Source organism: Lissotriton vulgaris, chromosome 11 (genome assembly GCF_964263255.1).
Source record: "Lissotriton vulgaris chromosome 11, aLisVul1.2, whole genome shotgun sequence".
Taxonomy (NCBI): domain Eukaryota; kingdom Metazoa; phylum Chordata; class Amphibia; order Caudata; family Salamandridae; genus Lissotriton; species Lissotriton vulgaris.
This window is the reverse complement of record NC_141699.1, coordinates 182018466-182033149: the sequence shown is the minus strand read 5'-3', so window position 1 is coordinate 182033149 and position 14684 is coordinate 182018466. Positions and strand designations below refer to the sequence as shown.

General features: G+C 45.9%; 1 protein-coding gene across 1 annotated transcript in view; it reads right to left on the bottom strand.

Annotated features, from left to right (window-relative positions):
- The window catches only part of RPH3A (rabphilin 3A), a 726349-nt gene that overhangs the window by 174446 nt on the left and 537219 nt on the right, over positions 1-14684 (bottom strand). The window contains exons 10-11 of the mRNA XM_086943083.1: positions 9666-9899; positions 1431-1510 (exon numbers count right to left, since the gene is read on the bottom strand). Coding sequence (XP_086799209.1) covers positions 1431-1510; positions 9666-9899 — 314 coding nt within the window. The remainder of the gene's footprint in view (positions 1-1430; positions 1511-9665; positions 9900-14684) is intronic.

Genomic DNA, 14684 nt, shown 5'->3' with positions numbered 1-14684 from the left:
GTATGTATCAATGGTTTGCGTTCACAATTACAGTAACAAACCAATGAACAGTTGCTGGTCCCCAAAGGAGGTAGTAACTGTTATGCAAAAGGGAAGCTTTACTTGTTGGACAGCTTTGTCTTTGGGAATCTCACCAGGGACCACTGCAGGGTCCCTCCAAGGTATTCCCAAAAGAGACTTTTTGTGTTTTTAAAGCATCACTCTTACTGCTAAGCATAACCCTGTATAAAAAGCACTTTGCACAACCTACTAGTGTGAATCCCCTTCTTCCTGCTGCATCATCCGCTGCCATGTTTGTAGAACTGTATTGTCTGCTCAAATGTCACCTTGCCCACAGCTGTAGAGGGAATGCATTGAAAAGAGGGTGTTCCCTCATCTGCATGTAAAAGGGCCCAATAAAAATGAGGAATCCCCTTTGCCCGTGTACCCGCTTTCATTCCAGAAGCGTGCACATGGAAAACTTACCCTATCAAGATGCACTGAAAACCTCTGACCCACAGGTCATTGGGGATTTAGCATGCTCCCTGGAGCCAACACTAGAAAGGGCCATGGAGGGTGGCATGCACTTTCTCAGATGAGGAGGTGCACTCATGCGCTTCACATTTGTGCATGGGAGAGGGAATCCAGGTTCCCTTCCCCCTCGCTCAGTGCTCAAAGGGTGCTTGATGGCGGAGACACGGTTGGGTGTCACCTGAGATGCACTCCACCCTTCAGTGGTCAGCAGGGCCTACAGCAAACAAGAACCGCAGTCCCAATGGGCCTTTGGCCCCCGCGTAAGTGTGTGCATATGTGCACATAACAAGATGCCATTCACCAAATTTTCAATAGGAATATCCTGATGTTTATATGTATAATGTTATGATGCTGCATGTATTAAGACTTTGTCAGGCTGTCAATATCTCCCCTGCCCTCCAAGCGTAGGCCTGCACCACACGAGCATCTTTCTGAATTAATGCAATACTATGGCCTTGATAATCAGTGCCCCAGAGGGATGAGGGGTAATAACTGCTTCCCTAAAATCCTATCTCCAGGTGATCGAAATGTATTGGAGGCAATCATTACAAGTATAGACTTTGCAAATGAGGCATAGCATGCAGATTTTAGTGCCTTCTGCAGGAAACAAATCTGGCATTGTTCTCCGATATATGATGGCAGGTTTGATCTGCTGATATGTATGTGTGGAAAGTGCGGTGGAGCAGGCTTTTTTTACCAGATAATTGCTGAGTACTGTAAACGCCACACAACTCAAAATGTTGACCTTGTGCTAATCCTGCCCTCTTGTAATTAGGGCCCAAAACCTTGATACCTCTACCAGCTTTGTGGACATACAGCAATAACCAACTTGGAATGCTGTCACAGGAAACTCGCTGCATCCATGCCCTCCACCCACCCGTAGAGCTCAGAATTTACAAGCTAATAGAATGACTTACTTTTGCTTTGATGATGGTGCACTGCAGAGAGCTGTTGCTTTGGTCAAATAAGAGACTGAACTCCAGAGCTCCCAATGTGGCTAATTAGAAAGAAAGCAAAGAAGAGGTAAAGACATTGATGCCTTCTCCAAGGATCATTTTCAAAGAAGAAATTGATATCCACAATAAAAGTAGGTCATTGCTCGCCCCCTCGTTTAATCCAGTGGACAAGGGTGAAACTGTGTTCCGGTGTCAGGGAAGAATCACACAAAGAAAATTATAGACACAGAATTTCAATGTGTTACAGTTCACACCACGAACTGATTACGGTATCTAGATGTATCTTTTCAGTACAATTAGTCATATTTGCAAGACTATTACCAAATGATTACAGTGTGAGGACCAAGTGTTTGCAGTTGAGAAAGTACATTTTATTCAACACAATAATAACTGTGATAAATTGAAGAGCTCAATGCTGCACAGTCCCTTCAGCAGGGCCGGACTGGGAACCCAAAGCAGCCCTGGCAATTTTGTCAGACCAGGGCCAGCTTTAGCGCCGGTGGTGCCCTGTGCAACAATATTTTTTTGCCCCCACGTCAATAGGACATCCTCCTTGAAATCCCTCACTACCACCTGGGCAAATGTGCCCTCCATAGCCCGTCTCCCACATACATTTCATTTGTTTTGAAGCACTGGTAATGCCTGCCTTTAATATTCCACTCAGCTATCCACATACAATACACATTTGTTCTTTTTAGCAGGCATATTTACTCTCTCTGCTGCTTTATGGCGAGTCAAAAGTGCCACTGGACTAAACTCGGATTCTCTCTCTAGCATAAACATTAATCACAAGAATTATCATGACTATTTTTTTGCTGCCTGAAAGCTGGGCGCACAAGCATCAGGTGCAATTAAATCGAATGTTATTGCCTAACACAGTGCCCCCAAGAGGTCAGTACCCAACTTCCAGGTCAGCGCCTAGTGCAGCCGCACCAATCATACCGCCTTAAACCCGGCCCTGTGTCAGACCCCAAGGAGGGGGTGGGGGCCTACAGGTGTGAAGCACTGCTGCTTTTGTTACGGTGGGCCGATGTTGCAGCACAGCTGCAAAAGCGGCCCTCTTTAATAAAACTGGCCCCCACCACTTTAAAACCAGCCACCACGCTCCCAGCCTCCCGGGAACACACGTGATGCCGCTATGGCCAGTCCGGCCCTGCCCTTTCAGGTGGCCTCATTTAGAAGACTGTATTCAATCTGGAGCATGACTGTATTGTGTGTGTGTAGGGTACCACAACCAGGAGAGTAGCATCAGCCCCTATTGGGGTTTCATTTAGATCCCAGTGGATGGTCCGCAGGCAGGTGGAGGCCACGGTCGCAGAGGCTCCCTTCAGAGCACTGGAGCTTTGCATAGCAGGCGCAATGTTTAAAACACCCACTCTACAAACTCTTTTGTATTGAGAAAACAAATTCCCAAAGTGTGAGTTTGTTTTCTGAGCACAAACCATAAATGCCCCGAAGGACCAGGAGTTTTCTTCCTGCTCGTGGTGGCCCTACTGCATCTTTCCTCCCTGCGCCCACAAGGCTTTGCCTGGCAGACACGGGAAGGGGACATGCGTGATGGCCATCCACCGTTTCCTCTCCTCTTTTTCTTACATAGGTTCTTTCTCTACATATCTGTCTTTCTTGGCCACTCGTTCTGAGCCCTAGTACATTTTGACCATAACTGTATTTAAGGGTTACCGTGACCTGTGAGTCCTTGGAGCAGGTTAGAGCTTTCCACGGGTGAGCAAGCTGAGGCTGCTCTGGTGTCAACCTGTAGTTTTCCACAGCACTGCACAGAATGCGGTGAACACGAGTTTTAAAGGCGCGTGAGCAGGACGATTTACCACTGGTTTTCCCCTCCGCTAAACCAACCCCTAGCAGTATTACCATTAAGGTCTAGGAACATGTAAATGGGATGAAAGTTTGGTAATCGGGTAACTTTACAATGTTCCTGCTAAATCATGATATCACAGCATGCTGAAAGGACCTGCGAAAAAGAGCCAAAGAGTTGTATTTTCATTTCAAATCTTTTTAATCAGTGCAGGAACTCTGATGATGTTTTCTTCACTGAAAAATACTGATGAATCAATCACATTTTGCCAAGTTTGCGCAATGCTAGAATAAAAAGAATGCATTATATTACATAAACTCCGATTCTTATAAGCTATAAGAAGGCGAGCCTATAGGGCGCCATAATAAAACAAATTCACTTTATTTTCCCAGAAATATTTCGTCATTGCTGGGAATGTGATTCAGACTGCGATAACATAGTGGCTACTAAGAAATAACATAGTGGCTACAAAGATATCAGCAGTCTTGAGTATCCTCTTACAGACCTCCAGTGTTCTGGGCATCTTACATGTATGCATTACTTTGTAGTTTGCCCACCACTTTGCATTTTGTTCCCTTCATTGATGGTTTAACATCAGTCGCGGCTGCTGCCAATCCGACGCGGGGGCAGGTGGGGCAGCTTGGGGAAAATACTAATAAATAAATGTATACTTACCTTTCACTGCCGGCCACCGCCTCCATGATCATCTGCTACCAAACTCGCTGCTCCTGGCACTGCAATCCCGATGAGCACAGGCTCCCATACTCCCCATGCAATCCCAACGCAGCTGTCATGCTATTACCCAGCTTGATAGTAGAGCTGGGATTGGGCGGAGCAGGCCGGTTTCACACTCCAGCAGGGACTGTAAGCATGTGCTTCTGAGCACTGCTGATATCTCCAAGGAAGATATCCAAGTGCGCATGTCAGTTTGGCTGTCCTAGGACGGCCGCCCAAACCGACGTGCGCACTTTCAGTGCCTACCACTCCCCCTGCTGCTGACGCTGTGACATAGCCTCGCCCTGCGCTAGACTCATCAGACTGGAAGTGAAAAATAAAATGATAATAAAACATTTTTATCATTTTATTTTTCTTCTGTCGCCATAGTGGAGGAGCCGCCCTTGTTTAACATACCCTTGACCTGCTGGTAGGTTGCTCCCCCACCACACAGTTCCGCCTGTGTGCTCTGACGCTGCTGCTGCTGAAAATGTTGAGGCCCTCCTCCAGTGACAGGCTACCACCTGCGCCTCATCCCTGGTGGCCAGTGGTAGGCACTAGGTTTGTATCTTGTGCCCGTTTTTGCCTCTGTCTCCACCTCGCTGCCATTTTTTTGCCTGTTTCCTTCTGCTTGATTTTGTATCTTGTGCCCGTTTTTGCCTCTGTCTCCCCCTCGCTCCCATTGTTTTAGCCCGTTTCCTTCTGCTTGATTTTGTATCTTGTGCCCGTTTTGCCTCTGTCTCCCCCTCGCTGCCATTGTTTTTGCCCGTTTTCCTTCTGTTTGGTCTTTGTATCTTGTGCCCGTTCTGCCTTCTGTCTCCCCTTCGCTGCCCTTGATTGTACCCATTGTGCCCATTGTTTTCTCTGTCTCCCCCTTGCTGCCCCGTTCCCGCTGCTGTGTCCCCTGCGGTCCCGCCCTCCTCACTGCCATTCGCTGCCCCTGCCTTCCAGCTGCTCCTCCCTCCCACATCCACATTTATGGTGGCCGCTGGCTAAGGCAAGCCTGTCCGCGCCCGTCCGTGCCTGGAATGCGCCCAGCGCCAGAACCCCTGGTCCCCGCACCTGCCACGACGACCACCACCGCTACGATGCCAGCACACTCCATGCTCTCAACCCCAGAAGGACCCACACCTGCTTCAAGGCCGCCCCAAAACGCACACATGGTCCCTTCACCTACCAGAACTGCAGCTACACCAGCCTCAGACCTGCCGAACAACCCGCCAAGAAAGACCTCAACTACCTCTGATGCATCCTACTGAACACCCGATCCGCACGCAAACACGCCCTCAAGTCCTGGGACCTGCTCGACACAGCATCCCCGGACGTCGCCTTCCTCACAGAGACCTGGATGAATGACTCCTCCGCACCTGACATAGCCATAGTCATCTCAGACGGCTATAAGATCACCCGCAGAGACCGCATCAACGGAGTCGGAGGGGGAATCACCATCGTCCACAAGAACAGCATCAGACGTATTAAAAGTAATAGTGTGTTGATCCTTTTATGCTGTTTGTTCCTTCTTGATATATATTGTGCTCCAATGCCCACCTGGCCTCGGAAGCACTATAAAAACCACAAGATAAATAAAATAAATGCAATACACCGATTGATCCTCAGGCGTGTAATGCCCATTGCGCTCAATGGGGTTCAGCCTCCCCCTGTGTGTGGCAGCCCGGGCTGGGACAGCTTCCTGGGCATACACACAGCCGCAGAGTACTTCACAGTTCTTTAAAAGAATATTTGCTGGTTAATGAGGCTTTGTTACTTTTCACCCATTTTTTGAGTTCCTACATCTCCACTCTGCCTAATGCTGGAAGAATTAGGCAGATTGGTTTTACCCTCAGGCTATCTCCCCGTCAAACATGCGCTGGGATCCTCATCTATAGAGCACCGGGGCCCCTCGGCTCCTTTTTCGACGAACTGCAGGCTGCGCTCTCCGTGCCCTGCCTTAGATCTGAGCACTGCATTCTATTGGGAGATTTGAATCTTCACATGGATAATACAGCTAAGCATGGGCGAATTTTGTGAATCTCGCGTTCGCGAATTTTGCGGATTTGCGAACTCGCAATCCGCAAAATCCGCGAATTCTCGCGAATTTGCGGATTTTTTTTTTTTGTGTTTGCGCGGGTTTCTGCCAGTTCGCGAGGGTTTTGTACACTTTCGCAAATTGCGAACTTACCTGTCGGGTCGCAAGTTTCGCGAACTTGTTGTTTCTACGTGTCCAGCCTGTTTGGGACACTCTTCTTCTTCACTGCCACTCTCTGTCACCACTGCCACTCTCTGACTACTCATGCCACCCTCTGGCCCACCCATGCCACCCTCTGTTTCATCACAGCACCCTCTGGTTGTCCAGTCAGTGTACATTATTGTGGCAACGCAAGCACACCTTCCCTGCCTCAAGTGACCTGAATTAATTTGGGTCTGATTAATGTGTCACAGAATATTTTTTTAGCTGGCACCTGCTTCCTTAGTGCTTCCTGATTAGTGATCTTTTGTACTTGCTAAGTGCTTTCATTGTTGCAAAATTAGTTACAACACCTGCCCTGCCCCAACTGACAATAATGAATTAGGGGCTGATTAATGGATTTGAACTTCCAGCCTGGCTCCTGCTTGTCTCCCTTAGCTGTAATTCAGGACCTTTGTGGCATATGTGTAACTATTCTGAGGTTCAGAGCAGGGTCACATAATAGTTGCAACTGGCAACTGAACTCTGGAGGGGCCCCTCAGGAAGCACTACAGGAAATGGCTACTAATGATGAGCCTGAACTTTTGAACCTGGTAAGTAGTTTCAGTTTTGCTAAGATCGTATTTCTGCAATTTTGCACTTATTCGCGGGGCGCGAAGTTGTACTGGGAAGCCGCGAACTCACGCGAACAGTGCGAGCAGTGCGAGCAAAATCCGCTGCTCGCAGATTTGCGGATTTTGCGGGAGATTCGCGAATCTCGCGGATTGCGAATTTACAGAAAATCCGCAAAATCCGCGAGCGAAACGGATTTTCCGCCCATGCTTAAATACAGCGGACCCTGATACTATTAAGCTGCAGGACATTGCCTCCTCTTTAGGGCTGGTTCCTTTCATCACTAGTCCCACCCATATCAAAGGCCATACTATTGACCAGATATTTTCGACTAGCCCGATTGATGTGTCCCCACCGTTTCCAGTTCTATGGTCAGATCACTTTTTAATTAATTTCTGTATTCCTTCCTCTGCCATGACTTGTACAAGACCGCTGAAAGATGTCAGAGGGGTGGCCCGGCCTTTCCATCAGGTTACGGCGGAAATGCTGTCTGATGCTCTCCGCCGTCATCCCTGTCAGCTATCTGGTAATCTGGAGCAAAATCTTGACTTGGTCCAGAAGTGGCTTACAGCCAGATTTGAGGAGTTAGCCTCTGGAAAGCCAGCTAAGTCTGCGGTTAGGCACGCCTCAGCCCCTTGGTTTACTCCCTTTCTTGGTAAGATGCGCCAAGACTGTAAGAAGGCTGAAAGAGCTTGGCGGCGCACGTATGACCCTGACGATAAAGTAAAATATAGGGATGCTATTAGACTTCATCACAATCATATTTTGGATGGGAAAAAAGTATAATTTGAGCGTAGAATCGAGGAAGCTGAAAACACGAGTAAAGAAATTTTTAGGATAGTAAAAGAGTTCATCTCCCCTTCCTTGAGTACGCCCACCCATTCTCATACCGAAGCTTGGATTAGCCAGCTTGGTGATTTTTTTATAAATAAAATTAAATCCATTCAGGACTCTTTCCCTGATGCTGGCCTTATTTCAGCTGCCAGCCACCTGACCACTTTACCATTACCATTGGAAGGGAAAGGTCCTTTTCTTTCAGTTTTTCCTCATATGCCTTTTGCTACCTCTCTTGATCTCCTGTCTCGGCTTCAATCCGGCTCGCCACTTGATCCTTGTCCAGCGAAATGCCTGGGGAGAGCAGCGCCTGCAGTTAACACCTTGCTTAATCCGCTGCTTAATTCCTCCCTGATCATGGGAGAGGTACCTCTGGCTTAGAAACATGCCTTGATTCTGCCGCTGCTTAAGAAGCCCACTTTAGATCCCCTTATCCACGCCAACTATAGACCAATCTCCCTCTTCCCTTCTCTGGCAAAGGTGATTGAGAAGCATGTGCATCTCTCCATTTCCAGCTTTATCAAGAACAATAACATCTTGCATGACTCTCAATCGGGTTTCCATGCTAATTTTAGCATGGAGACAGCTCTTCTCGAGATCACTGATGCCATAAGAGAGACTCTTGACTCAGGGGGTAAGGCCATCCTGGTTATGTTGGATCTGTCGGCGGCTTTCGACACCGTTCCCCACAACGGTCTCCTTTTAAGACTCTGGGAGATTGGCTTTCGTGGGACGGTGTGGAACTGGTTTAAGTCATTTCTGACCGGCCGCCGAAAAGTGGTTCGGGCACCTCCGTTTTTCGCCGAAATGCCGCCGCTGGAGGTGGGGGTTCCTCAGGGGTCTATCCTGAGCCCCACCCTTTTTAACATCTATATGGCCCCTCTGGCGGCGGTGGCGGAATCTTTTGGTGCCCGGATCATATCCTATGCTGATGACACCCAGCTCCTTTTTACGTGCAATAAGGGTGAGGCCTTCGACAGCAGTCGGATCAAAGAATGCCTGGGCGCTGTTTTTGACCGGTTTCAGCTGTACAGTCTGAAATGCAACTCCGATAAATCGGAGTTGCTTTTTTTTCGGATGTCCGCCTGATCCCAGTTGGAAGACATGGTGGCCTCAGGATATGTTTCCGCCTGACGCTGCCTCTTCAAAAGCCAAAAATCTTGGTGTTCTGTGCGATGACGATCTTTCTTTCAGACCCCAGATCATTGGGCTGACAGGGAAATGCTTCGGCATCTTGAAAATGTTGCGGAAGTTTCTTCCATTGTTGTCTTGGCCTTCCCAAATATCTTCTGGCACGTCTGCAGATCATGCAGAATTCTGCTGCCAGAGCCATTTTTGGCCTTCAGCTTAGGGCAAAAGCCTCGGAGTTGCTCAAGAGACTGCACTGGCTTCCTGTCTCTAAGAGAATTACTTTCAAGGTTCAGACCCTTGCCTTTAAGGCCCTTCACTCGATTGGCCCAACATATATTGGGAAGCGTATGGCTTTTTACGCTCCTAGGAGGACTCTAAGGTCGGCCTTGCTGGCCAAAGCCGTCGTTCCCGCCATCAGACGTGCTCGCATTGGAGGTCGCTCCTTTCGACACTTGGCACCTCGTTGCTGGAATGAGCTTCCCGTTTCCCTAAGGAAAGCCAACAGTCTGTTCTCTTTCAGAAAGGACTTGAAGACCTGGCTCTTCTCCCAATAATATTCTTTCGGCCCTCGGTGGGTTGCTGTGTTGTGTACTTTTCTTCAGTTCTCTTTGCCAAAGCGCCGGGACACACCTTGGAGTAGCCGTGCGCTATAAAAGAGACCCCTATAACATAACATAACAATTAGCCCCCCCAAATTTTTTCTTAGCCCCCCCCACCCGAAATTTGGCTCTAGTTGCTCCTCTGATCCTTTTACACCACTTGTACCTGCATGAAATCTGTTGCACTCTTTTGCCCATTGGACCCCGCACATAATATTTTAATCCACAAAATAATTCAGTAAAATAGCTGCAGTACTGTGATTGAATATTTCACACAGTTTGCAGTGTAAGTGTGACATGTAACATACTTGCTTCATCGGAGTCATAGCTGTTGGCCTCGTCTTCATCTTCATCCATTGGCTGCTGCTGCTGCTGCCGTGAAGCCGGCGCGGGCACAGACGCCGCGGACGTCAGCTGTGCTGGCTGGCGTGAAAGCCTCTCTTCCCTGGCTGCGGGTGCCGTGTAACCACCGCCTCTCTCATCCCTTGGCGCCGCGGCTGAGTAGTTCACATCTGCCTGTGCTGGAGCGGCAGGCTGGCTCACTAAAGGAACAGGAGACCGTGTTTATAAAGCAGTCTACGATCAAATAAACAATAAAGAAAGCCAGAGAATCATTTTGACAGCAGAGCCATGTGGCAATCATGCGGTACGACTGTAATGCCAGCTGAGACCAGTCCCATGTGGTACCCAGCCACCTGAATTTTGCTGGATGTTTGCAGAACATTGACATTTCTGAGATGAAAGGTCAGCATGGTTTTATCCACCGCCTTAAATGCCACTGGATTGTGTGCCCAAAACCCAGAGGTGCAGCTAGACTTAAACTTCAGGAGGGGTGTATGGTGGGGGGGCTAGCACATGGTTTAGTGGAGACAGATACATCATAAGAGCTGAATCAACATTACTTGTGGCGGGCTCCCTTTGATTTTCTGATGTAGTAGTGCGTAAAACACTGAGTCATTATTTGAGACCACATGTGGCAAATAGTGCATTTTTTTAAAGCACACAGGGTCAGTAACATTATTTTCGGCATAACCTGATTTTGGGGCTCGTAAGGAATTTTAGCACAGTGAATGACAAATATTCTATTTTAATACACATTAGGCCAGTATACCTGATGCAATGTGAAACACCAGATTCTATTTTACTTTACAATCTCGGGCAAATCGTACACTCCAAACACTCTAGGCCTGTTTTGTCAACCCAACTAGTATTAAAAAATAGATATTTTACAAAATATTTCACCATCCTTCCACTAAAGGAAGATTTTTAAAATTGGAAGCAACTAATGCAGTTTAAGCACATGTATTTAGTTACTGCTCTGTTCATGATTTATCTACCTACACACAATATGCTTATGTTATTTTCTGAATATGTTGTTACTATAGTAAACCGCTTTATAGCTGTTCGGGGGAAGCTGCCGCCTATCCTAGCTCTATAGCACAAAGAATGTTGAATATATATTATTTGGTACTTTGTGACAATTCCCACCAAATATTTTTGAATTTTAAATGCTTGGGTAGTCATTTAGCAACAAACACAACCCATGTTTGATAACCTTTGCTCTAATAAGAAACACTAAGGAAATAAACTGAGCACACAAGCTTGGGTATAGATGACAACCCACATCTCAGATGGGTGTCAATCTGGGATTACCAAGGGTAAGAGATGTTGTTTTAGATTTCTATTTGGCCCTAATCGCACTGCACTCAGTAGCCCTTGTCTAAGTGAAAGGATCAGAAAATAAACAGAGCTTTAAAAGCCTTATGTATTTTTTACATTCCAGAACCCTCTACCTAGCCACTAACAACAAATAAGTAGCTGTTGTGGAGCTAAGCATGGGTAAAGGGATCAACCTTTGACGCCACTACATCTATTGTTGCCATTTTAGTGAACAAATACCATGGCAGCGAGGGGCTGACATTCAAACCTGCAAAGGACCACTGAACACAAATGGGAGCAGATTATTAAATAGCCATAACATTCATGAAAATAATTTACAACAGCGCTTAAAGAACAAGAATGTATTTACTGATAACAATGTTTGTAGATTTATATTGAATTCTTGTGAGAAGCAAATGACGTATGAAATAAGACTTCTTGGGGTGGAAGCTTAGTAGCATTATGACGAAGTAAACCCAGAAAGAATTTTGCATGCATGAGTCTGTCGTCTAATAAGACTAATGGGGCTAAATTAGAACAATTGCATGACATTTTGGAGAAATCATAGTGTCAGAAAAAGACTAAGCTGCAGACAAACTAGTCTCTGCTTTGTTGTGGCAGGCAGGAAATTAGGCACAATTGCTAGGCCCTGCAAGCCTAATCCCAACCTCATTTGAGTTAACATATTGGCTCATCTGAGCAGGAAGCAATTACTGTAGAGACAGAAATTACTTTCATGAAGTATTATCCGTTTTAAGCACTGCCCCTCCTGCTAACATAGCCTTCTGCCCTATAAACTATTGCAGGAGACAAGACAACCATGCTGGCCTCTGTCCTCAAAGAAGTCATCTCTCCCGTCAACATTCCCTCCTGCTGTCTCCTTGGCTAAATGTAACTATTATAGCAAGGATCATGAGCCTTGAGGCCTTATGTAGAAGGTGATTCAGAAAAGGGGGTGGTGATGAACAGAGTGTCTGAATTAAGCAGACCACTCTTACCCAGTCCGAAGATCAGGGCTTGATCCATCACCGTTATTTATCTCACTGCACCATCCCAGCTCAGAACCTGGCTATATGCAAATCAGTCTGTCCCTGGCCCAGTGCATCATGGGAACAGGGCAGACTAAACTACCAAGCCAATTCTTCACCAGAAAGGAGACAAGCTACCGGGGACCGGTTTCTGGCATTTCAGCCGCCTTCGGCCCGGCTTGCTTGAATCCTGATGGTCCAGTGAGAAAGGGATTCACCTTTTATTACCAACAGTGGAAAATAAACAAAGCTTCACTGATGCACACAGACTAGAACTCTGACTTCAAAATGGGCATCCAAGCCCTCATTCATTTACTTCAGGAAGTTACACACTAATGGAACTTCCTTCTCTGTTCACAAACCAACAAAGCAAGATAAGAAACATCCAAAACCACTTCAGATTCAGGGATGCCATAGAAGGTGACAAACCTACTGCAACGTAGTCCCAAATCCTAACAGCCCCACAACGTTGAGTCATTCACTCCTATTGGCTTCATTCCAAGCTTAAGTGTATCTAACAATATTGCATGCATATATCTTTTCCCAAAAAACACTAAAAGTTATGCTCATTAAGACTGCACAATTTTGTACTGTGAACTTTGTAATTCTATTTAGGCCCTGATTACAAATGCCTTGGAGGAGAGTGTGATATCTATTGCACACGTTAAGTTAGATACTAAGAGGGGGTCTCAATTTATCCAATGTGATAAATAGCATCAATTGTGAGTTCTGTCTGAAAAATGAGACATAAGATACAGATTGTTAGTGTTCTCTGCACCACAACCTGCATGCTCTGTTATTTACAAGGCATTTATCCACTAGCAAAGTTTTTCCCAGGTTGATGTTGGCAAGGCAAACCTGTTGAAATTTACCTGGGAGAAATGTTGTATTGTGGGGCTTGCAATGTGGATATGTGCTGTACCAGGAGCTACCATATATTTAAAAATTAACTAGGCCAAACCTAATTTTGAATGACTAACCATTACTCCACAGCACACAACATAATTAAGATATCTGCAAGTGCTGTGATTTAAGAAAGCAAGATAACTGAAGCCCTTACTTTTGAGACATTTATTTATAGGGGTTCTGGTAGACAACACATTGTAAACTTAGCATTGCTTGAAAACCATTTAAGTTAAATATATAAATTGGTGTTCTACATTACACAGGCTACAGCATATTCTATCATTTTGCAGGATTGGGTTAGCTATTTTATCGATCCCAGAAGGATGAAAAGGTAAGATGCCCTTGTTGGAATTAAAATTCAAATCCATGTCTGGCAGGCTTTAGAGTTGGTTGAGTGACTGAAGGTTCAAGCCAGGCTCGAGACAGATGCCTTGCTCTGCCTCACCTTGAGATCCTCTTAAACCCTAAAGACCGAAAAGAGGCAAGTTTGCTAGAGGCTTTTCACTGCCACTCACACTCTAACCTCATCAGCAAGAATTAAAAACAAAGCATTGACCTGTGATGTCAAACAGGAGAAAGTAATAACCTAGTGTCTGAAATTCACAATGAGAAACCCGAAAAACTTGGTTCAATCCCAGCTTCCTTGCTTGACTAAATGGTGTGATCCTAGGAAATATTTAATTTCATCATACTGCCTTTTATTATTACACTTGGCAGTACCTTGAAATACGTGAGCATGAAGCATGTCACCCAATAGACGGGTGAGTGAGGGTAATACAAAAAAATATTTGTTTATTTTTTTCACGTTTCACTCCACTCTAGTCACTTTTTTGAATTTACAGCCACTCCTTTGTTGTTGGTTATATCTAAACTGGGGTAGAGGAGCGTCCTTTGAACCCTATCTCTCTTGTTGTTTATTCGTATCTTCTGCAGCGTACAGCTGAGAGAGTAATTTTTCACAAATCTCTTCACGACTCGAAAACAAACCTGTGCATAAAACCAAACACCCCGAACTATGGAGGACCTAGGCCTATCATATTCAAAGGAGGAGGTAGATGCCTTAATGGCTGACCCATCTCTATTTGCAGTCCCCCAAGTAGCCCAAACGATTTCCCAGACAACTGAATGGGCTAAGTTAACTGAACAAAAAAGGAGCCGCATTCGGGCTATCCTACATGGGACAATATTAAAAGAATACTTACTGAATAATGCAGCACCTAAGGGTTTGTTAGTAACAAATGCCCCAAGGATTTTTCTTGATGATGCCCAATTCCGTAAAGAATGGGCACAAATCGCTTGGCGATGTACCCGCGATTGGGCAATATTAATCATGAAAACATCCCTGAGACTTTCAGAAGCGCTTCTTGTAGAAATCCAGTTGACTGAAACTCACTTTAAGACCACACTGACTGGATACAAGAGGAAATTGGAAGAACTTAATAAAGAAGTAACGGAATATAAGGAAAATCTTGCCCAATCAAAAACACAAAAATTACAAAAAGATTTAAAACGCTGGTCATACGCAAAAGTATACCCCTATTCAAATGCGGAATATACACCACCTAACCGCAATACTGATGAAACAGACAGTGGTGATAGTGACTCCAATAGCAGTGGATCCAGCACTGGGAGCCATAACAGCAGACAGAGAGGGAGAGGCAGGTCAAGAAGAGCACATACAGCCCAACCATGGTACCCATTCCCACAACAGGGAACTTTCCCTCTACCTTTTCA